This window comes from Equus quagga, chromosome 5 (genome assembly GCF_021613505.1).
Source record: "Equus quagga isolate Etosha38 chromosome 5, UCLA_HA_Equagga_1.0, whole genome shotgun sequence".
Lineage (NCBI taxonomy): Eukaryota > Metazoa > Chordata > Mammalia > Perissodactyla > Equidae > Equus > Equus quagga.
This window is the reverse complement of record NC_060271.1, coordinates 118317127-118335251: the sequence shown is the minus strand read 5'-3', so window position 1 is coordinate 118335251 and position 18125 is coordinate 118317127. Positions and strand designations below refer to the sequence as shown.

General features: G+C 36.1%; 1 protein-coding gene across 4 annotated transcripts in view; it reads right to left on the bottom strand.

The window, feature by feature from the left end:
- ASXL2 (ASXL transcriptional regulator 2) overlaps positions 1-18125 on the bottom strand; it is a 162483-nt gene that overhangs the window by 53778 nt on the left and 90580 nt on the right. For 3 of the 4 annotated variants that reach the window (XM_046663135.1, XM_046663136.1, XM_046663137.1), the window contains 2 exons: positions 12051-12159; positions 8530-8680 (listed from right to left, as the gene is read on the bottom strand). In XM_046663135.1, the coding sequence (XP_046519091.1) occupies positions 8530-8680; positions 12051-12159 (260 nt within the window). Of the gene's footprint in view, positions 1-8529; positions 8681-12050; positions 12160-15481; positions 15501-18125 lie in introns of those variants that run through there. The other variant, XM_046663138.1, reaches the window with a different exon arrangement.

The following is an 18125-nucleotide window of genomic DNA, read 5'->3' as shown; positions in this document are numbered from 1 at the left end:
ACAAAACAGAGTTCAGAAACTGACCCATAAATGTGTGGTCAATTGACTTATGACATAGGAGACACTGCAATGCAGTAAAGGACAGAACAGTCTTTTCAAAAAAGTGGTGCTGGGTCATTTAGATATCCATATAGGGGAAAACAAATAAAATCATGATTCTTATTCTCACACAATCCCCCCAAAATCCCAGATGGTTTGTACATCTAAATGTAAAAGATAAAAGAATAAAGCTTTCATTAAAACACATACAAACACAGAAAAAACTGTCTTTAGTATACTGAGAGTGTTTTTTTTTATCATGAATGGGTGTTGGATTTTGTCAAATGCTTTTTCTGCATTTATTGATATGATGTGATTGTTCATTTTTAGCCTGTTCAATATGATGGTATACATTAACTGATTTTTGAATGATAAACCAGCCTTGCATACCTGGGATAAATCCCATTTGGTGGTGGTGTATAATTCTTTTCATATACCATTGAATTAGATTTGCTAGTATTTTGTTGAGGATTTTTGCACCTATGTTCACATGAGACACTGGTCTGTAGTTTTCTTTTTTTGCCCTGTCTTTGTCTGGTTTTGGTATTAGGGTAATGCTGGACTCACAGAATAACTTAGGAAGTATTCCCTCTGCCTCCATCCTCTGAAAAGAAATCGCAGAAACCAGGTATAATTTCTTTCTTAAATGCTTTATACAATTCATCAGTGAACCCATCTGGGCCTGGTGCTTTCTGTTTTGAAAGGTAATTAATTATTGATTCAATTTCTTTAATAGATATAGGCCCACTCAGATGGTCTATTTCTTCTTGTTTGAATTTTGACAGATTTTGTCTTTCAAGGAATTGGTTCATTTCCTGTATGTTATCAAATTTGAGGGCAGAGAATAGTTCATAGGACTCCTTTATTATCCTTTTAAGGTCTATAGGACCTGTAGTGATGGCCTCTCATTTCTGATATTTATAATTTGTGTCTTCTCTCTTTTTTTCTTAGCCTGGGTAGAGGTTTATCAATTTTACTGAACTTTTCAAAGAACCAGATTCTGGTTTTGTTGATTTTCTCTGTTGATACTCTGTTTTCAATTTCAGTGATTTCTGCTCTAATTCTTACTATTGCTTTTCTTCTGCTTACTTTCGATTTAATTTGCTCTTCTATTTCCAGTTTCCTAAGGTGGAAGCTCAGATTACTGATTTTGGATCATTCTTTTTTTTCCCATATATGCATTCCGTGTTGTAAATTTCCCTCTAAGCACTGCTTTCACAAATTTTAATAAGCTCTGTTTTCATCTTCATTTAGTGCAAAATACTTTAAAATTTCTCTTGAGATTTTTTCTTTGAACCATGGTTATTCTGAAGTGTGTTGGTTAATCTCCATGGATTTTGGGATTCTCCAGTTATCTTTCTGTTATTGATTTCTAGTTTAATTCCATCGTGATCGGAGTGCAAACATTACATGATTTCTATTCCTTCAAATTTGTTAAAGCGTATTTTATTGCCCAGAAGAAACTATTTTCATGTCAGTGGGAAAGTCAATTTTCTTACGGATGTACTGGATTATATTAAAATTAAGAAATTGTATTCATCAAAAGATACCTTTCAGAGAGTGAAAAGTTATTTGGAATATATATATTCAACAAGGGAATATATGAAGAACTCCTACAAGTCACCAAGAAAAAGATAACCCATAGAAAAATGGCAAAGACTGGAATAAGCACTGCATAAAAGATGACATCCAAATGACTAATAATGAAAAGAATCCAATTCTGTTAGCTTTCATGAAAATACAACTTAAAACAACATGGGATATGGGGCTGGCCCCGTGGCCCAGTGGTTAAGTTCACACGCTCCGCTGCAGGCGGCCCAGTGTGTCGTTGGTTCGAGTCCTGGGCGCGGACATGGCACTGCTCATCAAACCACGCTGAGGCAGCGTCCCACATGCCACAACTAGAAGGACCCACAACAAAGAATATACAACTATGTACCGGGGGGCTTTGGGGAGAAAAAGGAAAAAAATAAAATCTTAAAAGAAAAATTGTTAAAAAAAAAAAAAAACAACAACATGGGATACTATTACATACCGGCCAACGTCTAAAATTAAAAAGACTGACAATACCAAGAATTAGTGAGCATGTGAAATAGTTGGAACTTGCATACATTGCTGGTAGGAGTATACACTGGTAGGACCACTTTGGAAAACTGTTTGGCAGTATATACGCTAGTTAATTCCACTCCAGAGAATATGCCCAACAGAAATGAGTACAAAAAGACAGACAAAAGCATTCACAGAATTAATATAACAGATGAAAATTAGAAAAAAACCTAATGTTCATCAATGGTAGAATGGATAAACAAATTGAGGTACCGGGCAATATTTATAAAATGGAATACTATACAGTTTTAAGAATCTGATGTACATACACAAGAACATGGATGAAATCTTACAAACATCATTTGAGCAAAGAAAAAGAGAGCATGATTTACATAAATCTAAAAAACTATTTCTGGACACTATTCTGTTCCAGATAAGTCTAGTCTATACTATCAGAAATTATTAGAGTGGTTATTTTGGGGTAATGGGTATTATCAGAAGGGCTGCTGGGGTACTGACAATGTTTTGCTTCTTGATCTGAGTTCTGGTTCATGGTGCTGTTCCATTTATGAAAATTCAATAAGCTGTATATTTATGATATGAGCACTTTTCTGAATATGTATTATAATTTAATTTTAAAAGTTTTAAAATAGGCAAAATCTATATGGACAGAAGTCAAGACAGTGGTTACCTCTGAGGAAGGATGAGTAGTGACAGGGAGCTGGCATAATGCCTCTGCAGTGCTGGTAACGATTATTATAGTTAATTATTTACTCGTGGAAACAGGTATTTTCTTTTCTCAATTCAAAAAACGGGGATAAGATCACTTTATTTTTCCTCCTTTAAAGGAGGAATGACGGATTTTTCCTTCTTCCTTCTTTTTTTAAAGAAAAATAGCATTCCCAAGTTTATATGGTTGAAAAATCATCTAAACCATCGCTATTCAAATGTTGTCCATGTAAACTATTGCTATTCAAATACTATCCAAAGACTGGTCTGTAACAAGATAAGTACAAAAGTGAGAGGAGGCATTTAGTTACTTTCACAGAAATTAGACACTCCTGGGCCATTTTTATTGTATTTTACCTAAGTATTGGTCCACAATGGATTGGGAAGGTATTGAGGGGCTGGTCCTTTGTGATGAATAGTTTGAGAATAAACCAGCTGGCAGTGGGGAGGGAGGGAGTGTGGGGGAATGGCATGGGAATAGTACCACAGTTACAAAATAAGGAACCAAGATTTCCTTGGGGTATATCTTAAAAAGGATAAACATACAAAAAATAAGACATTGTTTGAAAAATGAACATTAAGGCTGCATTTTAACTACATCAAGCTGCTGTTTATAATTTTTCCTTACAAAGTGGTACCTAGAGAAAAATAATCCTTCACGCTTCTGTATTACCAGTTTTAATTTTTACTTCAAATGAAACTAATGTCACCAATTAATATCATCCTGCACCAAAGAAACATACTATCACCAACCAGTGATTCGCAACAGTAGAATGGAAATGAATTCTTTTAACCTATATACCAGTGATTAGAAATAAACTGAGCTAATGTAAACTAATGTAATGTAACGTAAGCTAGTGAGCAGAAAAATGAACCAAAGAAGCTAATATATTCACTCAGATACTAAATGGACAAGAGGATGAAACTAACAGAAAAAGATCTATGAACAAAAATCTTGTTCTTCTTGGTATGTGGCTATGAAAATTTGGAGGAGTCTACAGTGCTGCCATACTACATTATCTTAATTTTCCTAAGATATTACTTTATGCACACCAATAACCTATAAATAATGGAGACTAGCCCTAAAGATTAACAGTCTGATCATGACTTCTTTTCCCTTCTTTCTTTCCACAAATCCCCTCTTCCAGCCAAATTTACCTTCCAATGGCTTCCTGAAAATACTGTACACACACACTTCCACCTTCTTGCCTTTATATATGTTTTATTTCCATGACATATCTGTCTTCCCTAGAGGTCACACTCTCAAGGAAAGGACAGTTTATTAAAATTTTCTATAGTTCATACAATACTTACTAACCCATCTAAAGTTAACTACTCCCTTCTCTGATGCTGCTATAGTATGATAAATATAAACACATGTTACTTACTAAGTCATTTGCTAAGAATTTGCTTATTTTTCTAAAGCTCTAGATATGGATGGAGCCCACACCTTATTCAAAGTGATTTCTCAAATACCTGGCAAATACTGCATACTAGTCAAAGAATGAGTGTAGCAAGTAGTTTAAATAGAGATGTTTCTTTGGTTTAGCAAATAAACTAATGGCCTAAACAATGCTTCTCAAGCTCATACCCTGATCTACTGTCCTCCAGTATGGACTGCTCAACAGATTAAAAACACTCTCACTTTAGAGCCTACTTAGTATATGATTAAAAACAAAAATGCTTGCTTTTATATAAACATAGAGACATAACAAAAGATTAACAAATTCTGATCAAAAGATCAGCAGTTACTCAATATTTAAAAAACCAAAAAAGGTCACCAAAAAAACCAAACAGCAACCTAGTAGAGAAATGATTTTTAACCTTAAAATAAGTGTTTTCAGCAAACTATTTAAAACAAATTCTAGAACTTGAGGTTCATTAAAGCCAGTTTTACACAGTTTCCTGAAGTAGTTGTTTCAAGTTGTTGAACATTTACATACTACCCACTGAGTATACGTTCAGAAAGTACTACTTTTCAGATACATAATAGCACTGAGAATTTTCCATTTCAATGGATGATTATTATATTGAACAAGGTCAAAAGGAAATGGACTATTCATATTAGATGCATTTGAATTAAAACTTTAGTAAATAATCTCTCACTTTTTATTTTCTCCTGAAGACATTCAATGAGCCCCTCTGAAGTATCAGAGAGACTATCAGAAATAATGGAGAAGTAATATCAAAATTGAAACTTAGCTTTATATAGTTGAAGGATTAATAGTTGAAAGACTGATAACAGTTGAAGTTTCCAAAATTGTTTTACTCTTCAAAAACAGTAATCCTTCTCTTAAGGCAGAGTTTTTATTTTCACAGTAGTCGTTCTTTAGAGGAATTTCATTTCTAGAAGTAACAGACCGTGTTAGTTCTAAGTCCCTTCTTCCCACATCAGGTACAGATTACTCCAAGCTGGGCAGGCTGTAGCTTCCGATCATATTCAAACAGTGCCCTAACCAAAGATGGAGAGACCTCACCTGAACACCTTTCCTTGCTTCTGGGTACCCTAACTATCCAAGTCCCAATAGTGTAGCCATCTTTTAATACATGACAGAGCTAAAACCTCCAACTCAGCCACCAACCACCTCAGACGAAAAAAGAACATCCTCTTCCAAAGGTCTCTCCCCACGTAAGTTAACTTTGCCCAAATGAGTTTCTCTAACCAGCATACTTTTTAAAGGAGACATTTCTATACATAACCATCCCCATTCAGTAACTTAACACATATATAAATGCTGCTAAAGAGCAGATAGGTCTATGATATTTTGAATAACTCCAAACACAATATGTATCACATTCTTGATTTAAAGTAGTTCTGAACAAGCAGTAAACTTAATTCTAGTTCGCACTCCTGGAAAGAATTAATAATTCCTCATAAGTGAAATGGTTTATCTCATACAACCAATTTTTTCTTAAGACACTTCAGAAGTAGATCAAAATCTAAGAAAACTTTATCAGAAGATAAAAATAATACTTCTACAGTTGCTTCATGCTGCAATATTTATATTTTATTTTGGAGAAAAGTCAGAGACTTCACTTAGCTACGATCCTACAAAAAAAGCAACAGAATGATTTTAATCATTTTCTGGAGTTATTCCACCTTACCTTGGTTTGGAATTCCATAAAGCTCTTCTTTGAACATTGTTTCCTGTCTGAAAATTAGCAATCAAAACTACAAATTTCTAAATTTTCCACTTTACATGAAAATCAATAAACTAGTTTTAATATTGGACTGAATTTCAAAGTTCTGTTCTCTGTTCCTACTTGGCTGAAAGATATACCTTTATCAAGAGAGTTTCTATCGATTTTCAACTAGAAGTATCAGTTTTGCTGTCAGAGCTCTTTATTTTTGTACATAAAAGGAAGTGGGTTTTGATACTATCTCAATGTTCTTCCTGTCTTACAATGCATTTGAAATAAAGTGATGTCACATTGAGAGTAAAAGCCCTAAATAAGAAAAAGGAATAGGCAAAATAAGTTTGCTTTACCTTTATTAATAATTGCAACTGATTTAGATCTGCTTTGCTGCATGCTGCTACTGCCACTGCTAACTACAAGTTTTCCACTTCACTTTGCACTGGACTACAAAACATTGATAGCTATATACCTAAAAATTTACATATCTATACCACATGCCATATGTATGACCCATGAATGACAGAAAACATTCTATGAGAGACTAAATCATTATTCATTATTGGTACCTCATCATTCACCCATTTCTTAAGAATATCAGAGCTGTAAGAGTATATGTGAATTCTACATGACATCATGTGCACTTCTCATCTCCACCTTCCAAACCACCATATATAGCCCATTCTATTCTCAGTTTAAAAGACTACCTACAATCGGAAAAAGTCTTTACAGAACTTCTCATCTTTATGTAAACTGAGGATAAATATGCAATACTGTGACAATTTCTAGAAGAGGAATGAATCAAAGGCAGTTTAAAAATAATTTATCTGGACCACATTCTTGAATTTGCTCTTACCTTGCTGTTAATATTTTCTATTATTATACCGAGTGTAGGGCAAGGTTATGCTATTTTAATCTACCATTAAGCTATTGATAATGGAGTTCTATTGTTATTTCTTACATCCTCCTGTCTCACAATACATTTACCTTAAGTTCTTAGAGATAGCCTTTAAAAACCACGTAACAGCCACTACTCAAAACAGCCACTGCGGCATATGTGGCTATTGAAAAGTGAAGACCTCCAAAACCATGATTTTGTTCCGTTTACAGGTCTGACCACCTTTAATATCGATTTCCCTGTTTCCAGTCACATCCAGAAATTATGAATCTTGCTTCTCTTGCCTGATGACTTGGCTTGGTTCCTAATCTTAGACCAATAATTTCCAAACTTAAAAAGGAAAGTTTAAACTATGGGGGAAGCAGAGGAGAGACAGACCCCTTAATACTTTTGGTTCCACCCTTCCAAAAAGGGCCGTTGGTGGACTTTGAGGAATCTAAGGCCCTAGACCACACCTCCTTTCACTATTGAGAGGGATTACTCTAAAATATATCAAGAATATTGGTCAGAGGTCCCAGTTTTGTCTTGCCTTTGTTCCTAACATTTGAGCCCTAGGTTGCTCTCCCAAGTGGTTGTGATCTTAAAGCTAAAATCCTCTGGTTACAAAATTTGCCCAAATTGCATGTGTAATAGTTATATACCAGAGAACACAGATAATGCCACTAATTATCTCAGTTCTCTCCAGGAGTCACACATACATTACCATAGGTACATTAATGAAGGAGACTATTTTTCTGACATAGTTCTATCAATAGTTCTAAAGGCACTTAAAATTAATGAGTCAAGTATGCCAACAAACGTAACTCTAGCTTCTAAATCCAAAGACAGCTCACCTATAACTCAAACCTAAAAGGATATCCAAGCTAGGGAAACTCTTGGATGTTTATTTTGTTCTAGAATATCACTCTATCAGTCCTTATAAATGAACCATCATGACTTGGCTTAAAATCTGCCTTGCCATGTATGGCACAACTTATAAATATTGGGGTAAAAATTATTTGCCCTCTTCAAGAAGACTCTGACAAGAAGCTGCAGATAATTAGCAAGGACAGGTAATAAAACACATCCTTAAGTAGAAAATCCATCCCAGGGAAGCTGCAGCAACAAACACTTTATTCCCTAAAGAAAGTTTTTTGGGTAAGCTATCAAGCAGACACCAAGCAGAGGATGAGAGCAAAGACCAGTAGACTAAATTTAGTCTTTGCTAGTAGAAATGAAAAGCATTCTCTTCCTAGTAAGGAGAGAGTTGTTAGAGCAATAAGTGCTCAAATTTTAGTAGAGAGGATTCAAGAGAAAATAAAATAAGAGCATCCTAAAAGGGTTATGGATGGTCAAGGTGAGAATAAACCCAGGTAAAACCTAGCAAGCCAGGTTGTCCAATGTGGTAGCCATTAGCCACATACAACTATTTATTTTAAAATAAAATTAAAAATTCACTTCCTCAGTTACACTAGCCATATTTCAAGTGCTCAATAGATACACGTAGCTAGTGGCTACTGTGTTGGGTTGGACAGCATAGATACAGAACATTTCCATCACTATAGGAAATTCTATAGGACAGTACTGATGTAAAGGGTAAGGGAAAGAGACTGACTGACCTGGGGTCTGGAAAAGAGGAACTACTAACAAGGGCATTTGTCCTACAGCATTCAGTACTTTATTGAGGGATCAGGTGGATTTACCTTTCCTTTTCCACCTGCTCTTTTTTCCCTCCTTGTTGCTGCCACCATCACTGCTGCTGCTGCTGTTCTCAGAACTCTGGGAATCTGACTGACCATCACTGCTTTCTTCTGAACCTTCTGATAGCTCTTTCACCCCATCCGGCACATCTTTCTGAAAATGTAGGCATCCAATTAGGATTAATCATTACCATTTCAGCAAACAGGAATTAAATTTTTGATATGCACTACTGCAACTTAATTGTGTTGATTAATTTTTACTACTATAGGATTCAGCAGCAGAACCAGCAATGTCATCTCTCAGTGTCAACCAGAACTGTTATCTCTCTTCTTTGGGTCAAATTAGCTAATGTTTCCACCTAAATCCGAAGATAAAAATTATACATGACAATCATGGCACAACACAGAGGCTTAAATCACACAAAAACTGGGTATACATATGTCCAGGCAAAGGACAAAATATGCAGGATAAATAACTATATAATAACAATTTTGTAAAATGCATGTACCTCCAGCATCCATGTTATATATATACATATATATTTGAGAGTATGTAAAGTACCATTACGTATTGTGAATTCAGTTCAGAGTCTCGACAGCAAGAGACAGTACATTATTTGAATCTAATCAGTTCCTGAATATTGGTTGGTAAGTAGCAAGAGTAAAATACAAAAGGAACCATTTTTTTAAAAAAATCACATGAATCTTTGGTTTCCGCATTTGACAGTGAGAATGCTAATCAGAAAGGATACTTGTGTCATCACAGTGTGTGAAAGATATAATAAGGTAGCTGCAAATCAAGCACTACGAAATTAAGACTTTCCAGGTTTGAATTCTAGCTTTATCGTTTAATTTTGCAGCCTTGGTCAAAGTTTAACTTCTTATTCTTCAGTTTCCCTGTCTATAACATGGCAATAATAGTACCTAACTTAAAAGATTATTTGGAAATTAAATGAGTTAATAAATGTAAAATGCTTACTGCCTGGCATATGATAAGAGCTCAATAAATATTAGCTACCATCTACTTATGTAGTATATAAAAATATACACACATAGACAAACATTATTAGTGAATGTTATTTCCAAGTTATAAAACTTTGGATGGTGTTTTCCTCTCAATATATTTATTTTCCCACATAATTTATTTTTATAATCAGATAAAAAATAATTCTGGCATGTTAGCTTCCCAGCTAAAATTGGCACTCATAACATTACAGCCAAGATAGTAACCTCTAATCTAGGAAGAAACTGTTATTTTCCACTTAGTGATATTTCTCTCTCAGCCATTTCTTATGTTATATACTTTCTTACAATACACAATTCCATATTTTTCTATTCTTTCCTTCAAAATGCAGAACAACTTTACAGAGTTAGTTGCCAGCCAGACCTCTTGACCTGTGGGTTCAACAAGTATTTTAAGTTCAAACATAGCTATCTTCTTTTCTTACACTTGTGATCCCTGCAGGATCAAATGCTCATGCCCCAAATCTAAGAACCATTTCACCTTCTCTTTTACTCACTCCAAATAGTACATAATTTATTTCTCTAATGTCCCTTGCCTAGATCTCTTTCACCAGTCTTGTGGTTCAGGCCAATTATCTGTTCCAAACAATCATAACCATCTCACAGACAAGTTTTCCTGCTTTACCCTTAAAGCTATCCTACTTGAACTATCTTCCTAACTTCCTAAACGAAGTTGATCAAGTTTTTCTCCTGGAAAACCTCTGCCATCTCCTCAACACAGACTCACTCTCTCTCTCTCTCTCTCTCTCTCTCTCTAAAACTGCTTGGTCAGGTTTTCAAAAGCCTCCAATGTTCGATCTTTACTTACCGTTCACCTTGCCCCTGACTCCTTACACACTAGCCCACCACAGATTATGGTCCAACCACTCCAATTTACTCTACTTTCAAATCCATTCTGAATCCCTCTATCTGTGCTTTTACGGAAGCTATTCCCTTGTCTTAAAGGCACTTCCTCCATTATTTATCTGCCATAGTTCAACTCAAATCTTACAAGTTTAAGAAAAACAAAAACTTTCTAGATCCCTTTATTCAAAATGAATCTTTATTTCCCTATAATATCACAGTTCTTTATAGTTCAGTACCTTCTATCACAGTATTTTGTCAGTAGGCAATTATTCCAATAACTATGTGAGCTTCAAGAGATCATGGCTCACAGTTTATCCTTCTTTATAGCCTCTACAGTGTCCAGCATAGAGCAGGCATTTAGTAAATGTTATTAACACTATGGAAGGTGTAGATCAGCTGAAACCTAAAAGAAACGCAGAATGCTCCATGTAGGACTAGAGCCCTGTGACCCCAAGAAGTTCAACAAGGAGGTATTATAGGTAAGTTAGATCTTTTTAATGTTAGTGGGCTATACACAACCACTGAGCATCATGATGACTACAGTTCAAAGCTGAAAAGGCAAGAGGGGACAGAGTCCCACATACACATGTACATAGTCATCGCAAGCGAAGCATTAATTCTCCTTCTGCTGATAAATTTCCTTTGGGAAACAACCCCTCTCTTCAGTTCATCTGGCCTCTTGAGAGGGCTTAATTCAACCCCACATCAAGGGTAATCATGAACCTAAAAGCATCCAATCAGAAGACTCAACACATTTGGCAACAGGAATCATTCAGGTACAGACACACAGGCCAAGCCAAACCAATCAAGCCAAATCAGAACTAACTAAAGGGCTCCTGTTTTAGTTCCTGAGACTCTTCTCTCCAGACTTACAGCTTGAAGAGTGGGGGTCGTCAGGTACAATGAGGAGAGAGCCTGCCTGAGAATGGAGCCAAAAGAAAGCAGAGAGACCAATCCCTGAGGACATCATTTAAGCTCCTGGATCTAGGCTGAGTTTCCCTAGAATTTCCAGTTATATGAACTAATAAATTCTCTGTTTTACTCAAACTTATTTGAGTTGGCTTCCTTGTTTGTAACTGAAAGGACACTGATAAGTCAAGGTCCCTTCTCAGTGCAGGAATTAGAAATTAGCAAACCTGTTATGGCAAAAAGAACATGGTCTCAGGACTTCAGTCAGATCTGGGTTCATATTCTGGTTCTGATACTATCTAGCCAAAGCTGGGCAAGAAAATCCAATCTTCTGAATTTGGGCTTTCTCTTTTATAAAAAAAAGGAATAACAACCACAACTCTGAGTTGTAACGGAGAGTTAAATGAGGAAGTAATATAAAGCATCAAGGGTGCATGCTCCACAGTAACACTCATTAGTATTTGAACGTTGTGAGGCCCTTTAAAAAGTCACTGGAAGTCATTTTCACTTCATCCCTTCAAGAAAATATTATCATAAAGAATAAAAAATAAAGTTACTTCTCTGGTCTACCTATAGATGGTTACAGATTAGTAAAAAAAAAAAAAAAAAGTATTAGACACAGGGTTGAAGAGGTAACCCTCTTCCTGAAAATATCACTCTTCAAGAACAGAATTCTGTCTCTATAATGCAAATATATGTAGTCACTTCCTGGTTTTACTTTTCAAATGACTAACAAAAATATTTACCTTCAAGGTATATACTCCCATTCTACCTGGAACCTTATAGAAGATGCCCTCTTCACCTCGGGAGTTTGTGTGCAGCATTGCATTCAGGCATGCAAGAGGGGAAGTCCCACTGCAAAAAAAGAAGAAGAATACAATGATTAGCTTCTGTCTGAATATCCTTGTAACTTAAGATAAAATTAACTGGTCAACAGTCACTTGACATAAACACTTTATAAACTATATAAAATGTCTATCAATCTACAGAGAGCCTGCCATTAAGAAAATGGATGTAAAATTCACCCCCATATGTCTAAACAAAAAATAATTCTTTAATTTTCTTAATCCTGATCCAGTATCTAATAACATTTAAGTCAAGAAAAATTTATCTCACAGAAGTACCACAAATCTATTTTGCAAAAATTCTACTTCACTTACATTTTGTCAATTATACCTCAATAACGCTGAAATTTTTTTCAAAAGACTAATTAATTTACTACAATCTGTAAATGTCCAGAAGTAAAATGGGGGGGGGGGGACATACACAGATTCAAATAAACGATATTAATCACCTTGCATACTGTTGCACCAGACTGAATCCGAGCTGTGAAATGAACACATTTCCATGGTCTTGTATTTTTTTATTTTTTTTTTACTGAGATATAATTGACATATAACATTATATTAGTTTCAGGTGTACAACATGATTCCATATTTGTATATATTGCAATGGTCTCTTGTAGTATTTGGACCTATCACGAGATCACTTTAAAGCGTATAAAGTAGGCTTTGGAATATAATCTTCTATGTGGCAACTTGGCTAAATGTTAATAATTCTAATAGACATCTACCACATTTTCTAGAGTTTTAAGTACATAAAAAATTATCTGTAAAAAATATAAACATATTATTTTACTTTCTAATTGTAATCAGATTTCATTTTCCGATCTTTTCACACTTATTTAACAAAACAAAGAGCAATATAAATGGAGATGTGTGGCATTCTTAAATTAAAAATAATTTCTCACAATACATGAGGAATAAGGCAGCTTATTTGCACATTTCCAGCTCTTCTCCTCTCAGTTCTCTGCTGGTACTACTCAATAACTCAAATAAGCCTACTAGAAGACGCTGGTAGACATCTTGGATATATCTAAAGACAAAAGTTCTCTGTGGAGAGCAGAACCATGCATCCAATGTCTTTCAGTACTGTGAAAGTGTCGAGGGAGTCAAAAACTAGAAGGAAGATGGAGGACAACAAAGAAAATAAAGAAAAGCGTTTGCTGAAAAAAGTGCTGAGTGTCTCCGGGTTGATTTTTCATAGTTATGTTTATCTAATTCGGATACTTCCATGTTAAAAATACACATGATGCAATTCTACTCAGAATCTCAAAGTTTATGTCAAATAAATACATAAGAATTGCCAAGAAACTTCTGGGGAAAAATGATGAGAGACCTGCTTAGCAAGTTATTAAAAAGTACTCTAAGCCGGGGCTGGCCCCGTGGCCGAGTGGTTAAGTTCGCGCGCTCCGCTGCAGGCGGCCCAGTGTTTCGTTAGTTCGAATCCTGGGCGCGGACATGGCACTGCTCATCAGACCACGCTGAGGCAGCGTCCCACATGCCACAACTAGAAGAACCCACAACGAAGAATACACAACGATGTACCTGGGGGCTTTGGGGAGAAAAAGGAAAAAATAAAATCTTTAAAAAAAAAAAAAAAAAGTACTCTAAGCCACTATTATTGAAGGAATATTTCTAGGACAGGATAAAGCGGCAAATGAGCACTCTTCTAGACTGCTGGTAGAATAAAACAGAAAATACAGAAACAGATTATAATAAATGTAAAAGGTATTATTTATCTGTAGTAGGAAGAAGATGGGGTCATGACATGATCACCTGTGGTCTGAATACCTGGCATCTGTTCCCGCATTTCCTGTGAAATATTATCCCTCTCTCACTCTCACTCATGTGGTTGAGACAGACTTAATGCCATGCTCATCACACGTGCAAATCCAAACTATTAAACCAGAATTTCCTGCTTGGAAAAGCCAATCAGCAGTTCTGTTTGCACCCCACTCCCCCACCCCCACAGTGACAGATTCAGGAACAGACACACGACTTAATTACGGTCAAGAATCTAAGGAGCTATTTACTTGGGCATTTAGCAAAAGAAACTTGCTCTCCAGGGAAACTTCAGAAAGAGACCCTTCCCCTGAGTAGTATGAGGAAGTAATGCCTAAAACTTCCAGTCATCATGTGAGCATGTGGGAAGTATCTGGAATTGGGCTAGGTAAGGATTATGGGGAAAAAAATCAACACCCAAAAAAGCAAAACTGAGAAAAGAGGAAAACAGCAATTTTTTTTTTTTAAGCAATATTACTTTTGCTACTGTATCAAGCCTGGCCTTAAGTCAGTCCTACCTTTCAAATTTTGAGGTTTTAAGTCACCAGCAACTGAAACAGTCCTAAATAAAACAGTTTATTTCATAAGTAGTGCTGGCATAGCATGTTGTACAGCTGGGGAAAACAATTCTCACAGTATATACAAAAACATATTACAAATGAATTAAAGGCCAAAATGTAAAAAGTAAAAGATATTAAAGGAAAACAGTATAACCTACAGCATAGAGAAAACTTTTTACATAAGAGAGAAAACCTAAAAACCAAAAAAGAGAAACATATTGACTAAACAAAAACTTCTGTACGGGAAAAAAATATGATCAACAAAACTACAGAAAGTATATGAAGGTGGAATAAGTTATAAGTTACCATCGGAGGCATATATGGTATATATGGGACTATTTTCACAATTCCCTGAGTCTAAAACTACATTTAAATTTTTTTTAAAAAAACAACAAATGAACTGATAAAATCCATTGCTGGTAAGATTATGGGCAAAGAGGCACTCTTATCTACTGTTGGTGGAACTGTAAACTGCTACCTTCTCCCTCATTTCTCAAGTCTGCCTTAGGAAAGTAACATGGAAGTATCCATTAAAACTAAAAAATTAGGTGCCACTGATCCAACAGTCCCACCTCAATCTATCCAACAAAAATAAGGCCACAAGGACTTATGGACAGATATGATTCACTTAGGATTGACTCCAGCATTGTTAAAATGTCAAAGCACTGAAAATGACCTCAGAGTTCATTAATAAGAGAATGGTTGACCACATGTTAGTAAAATAACCAAGAGGATATGAATCAATAAGCAGCTACATTAACGGCAAAAGGAGTGCTATCCAGGAAGCATTCTATTTAGCCCTCGCAACAATGCTTCCAGGCAGGCAAAATTATTATACTATTTTTACAAATGAACAAACAAATAGCTGTATTAAGTAAGCTGTTCAAGATCACATAGTTAGTAAATGGTGAAGCCAAGATTCCAGTAAGAGAAAGAAAACAACATATAATCAAGTGAAAAAGACAAGTTATAATCTGTAGTTCAATAACCCACCTGGTAAAAGTTTCCCCCAACTAACGGTGTTCAATTTCACCATTAAGTACCCACTTTGTATAGGCCAATAAACTAGGGTCTGTGGATCCAAAAAGAAAAGCTTTCTTAGCTCACAATCTCATAAGGAAGATAGACAAGGCAACAAACAGCCACAGCACACTGTAATCACACCATTAACACAGACACAGGTCCACAGTCCCTGACCCCAAACACCTGACGCCAAGTGTTTCAGACATAAAGATCTTTTGGATTTTAGAAAGGTAACACACTATTTCATATATTATGCACCACCACCAGGAGATTAGAAGCAGCATCCCCTAACCAAACACAGTGAAACATGAATATTCACACTAGGATAAACAAAAATTACATATAGCTTCATGTCAGTTCAGGAGAAGTGTTATTGTCAAATGAGTTCTCGTACAGAATGTACAAAAACACTTTCAAGCATTTTTGATTTTGGAATTATGAAATAAAGACTACAGACTTGTATATATATAGTGCTTTAAGTCAGAGAGAAACAAACAAACAATCTAGTCTAGGGTCTAGTACCTAGAAGAAAAAAAACAAAAACAAATCTAACCCAAACCAAACCAAAGCAAAAAAAACTCCTCAAATTGAAACTCATAAAACGAAAGTAAACGATACACACATCTGGTAAAAAGACGTGGTAAAAGAGATATAGGACATCACTATCATATTTTCCTAGCAAATCTGGGTATAATTTTCCTTTGAAAGAAATAAGAAAGTTTTGAAAACCCACAAGATATACAGAACACTGTATTATTTAAAACAAAAATTTAGATTTGATTTCAGGAAAATATAAAAAGTCAGAAAACCCGGGCAGAGTTTATTTTTATGAATAATGAAGCAATGGCAGAGAAGTACAATAGGCCACACCGCCCATGATAGCAGGGATACATCTTCAAGGGAACTAACTCTAGATTTGTAAAATTAAATAAAAATAACTGAATAACTTGAAGGAAGAGGCATTATCAGCACGGGTGATAAAACCTCGGGTAACTGGGGAGATCAATACCAATGTAAAGTCAAGTAAATATAATATGGGGTAAGTTCTGACACCTGAAACAAGAACACCTCAAAAGATTACACAACGATCATGACAGGGCTAGTCCTATGACTGAGTGGTTAAGTTCGTGCACTCTTCTTTGGCGGCCCAGGGTTCAGTGATTTGCAGACTTAAACATCGCTCATCAAACCATGCTATGGCAGCATCCCACACAGAAGAACCAGAATGGCTTACAACTAGGATATACAACTATGCACTGGGCCCTTGGGGAGGAAAAAAATTTTAAAAAAGAGTAAAATTGGCAACAGATGTTAGCTCAGGGCCAGTCTTCCTCACCCACCCCCCACCTCCACCAAAAAAAAGATTACATAACTATCATGACACACCACAGCTTGTAATGTTTCTTGTCCATGCTCAAGAGATTGGAGTTAAGAGGCAGGAGGGGTTCTTTTAAGGAAAGGAACAAGTGCAGCACTATAATTTTAAGCTGAATCTACCTCATGTAAGGAAATATAGTAAGATGTTTCACACACAAGGCCCAAGAACAGAAGTACCTTCAGTTATATTGCCAATGGCCTTATTTAGTTCTTTTTGCAATAAAAGTGGTTCCTTAGCAGTAGCTAACAGGGCTGAAAGACCTGAGGTCTACAATTACACTGCTCAGATGAAGTAAATACAGTAACCAACTCATGAAAGGAGACATCAGTGTGTGTCAAAAAGAACCAGATTTATATATTCATAACAATCTGAATGCAGATCTATGTGTTGCCATGGGCAAGTCACTTTCAAAATCCTTAATTTTTTCATCTGTAAAATGGAGGTTATACGACCCACTTTGTAATTTGCACAGATTACAATAATACATATAAAGTATATGTCACAGAGAAGAGATTCAGCAACTATGGCAGTTACCTGAACAACTTGCTCCTCCGCTCTAGGCTCATGGTGCTCCACACATTCCCTATCTCAAGTGACAACAATTTCACTCTCACCCCACCAGTTCTCCACTCTGAAGTCAGAGCGACCTTTTAAAAACAAACCCAATTGGGGCTGGCCCCGTGGCCGAGTGGTTAAGTTCGCGCGCTCCGCTGCAGGCGGCCCAGTGTTTCGTTAGTTCGAATCCTGGGCGCGGACATGGCACTGCTCATCAGACCACGCTGAGGCAGCGTCCCACATGCCACAACTAGAAGAACCCACAACGAAGAATACACAACTATGTACCGGGGGGCTTTGGGGAGAAAAAGGAAAAAATAAAATCTTAAAAAAAAAAAAAAAACCCAATTGTACTACCCCTGCCCAGCTTAAAACTCATCCATGATATCATAATGTTCTTAGAATAAAGTCCCGAATTATCAATATGATCTGACCAAGACTACTGTCTCATACCCTCTCTGATTCAGCCTACTCTAGCCTTTTTTCCATGCTGTAACTTAATAATTCTTCTGCCTGCAATGATAACTTCACTTTTTCTGCTAGCAAACTCCAATTCACTCTTCAGAGTTCAGTCTTAATGTCTTTGTTTAAGAAAGCCACCCCAGGGGCTGGCACTCTGGTGTAGTGGTTAAGTTTGGTGCACTCCACTTCAGTGGCTCGGGTTCACAGGTTTGGATCTCA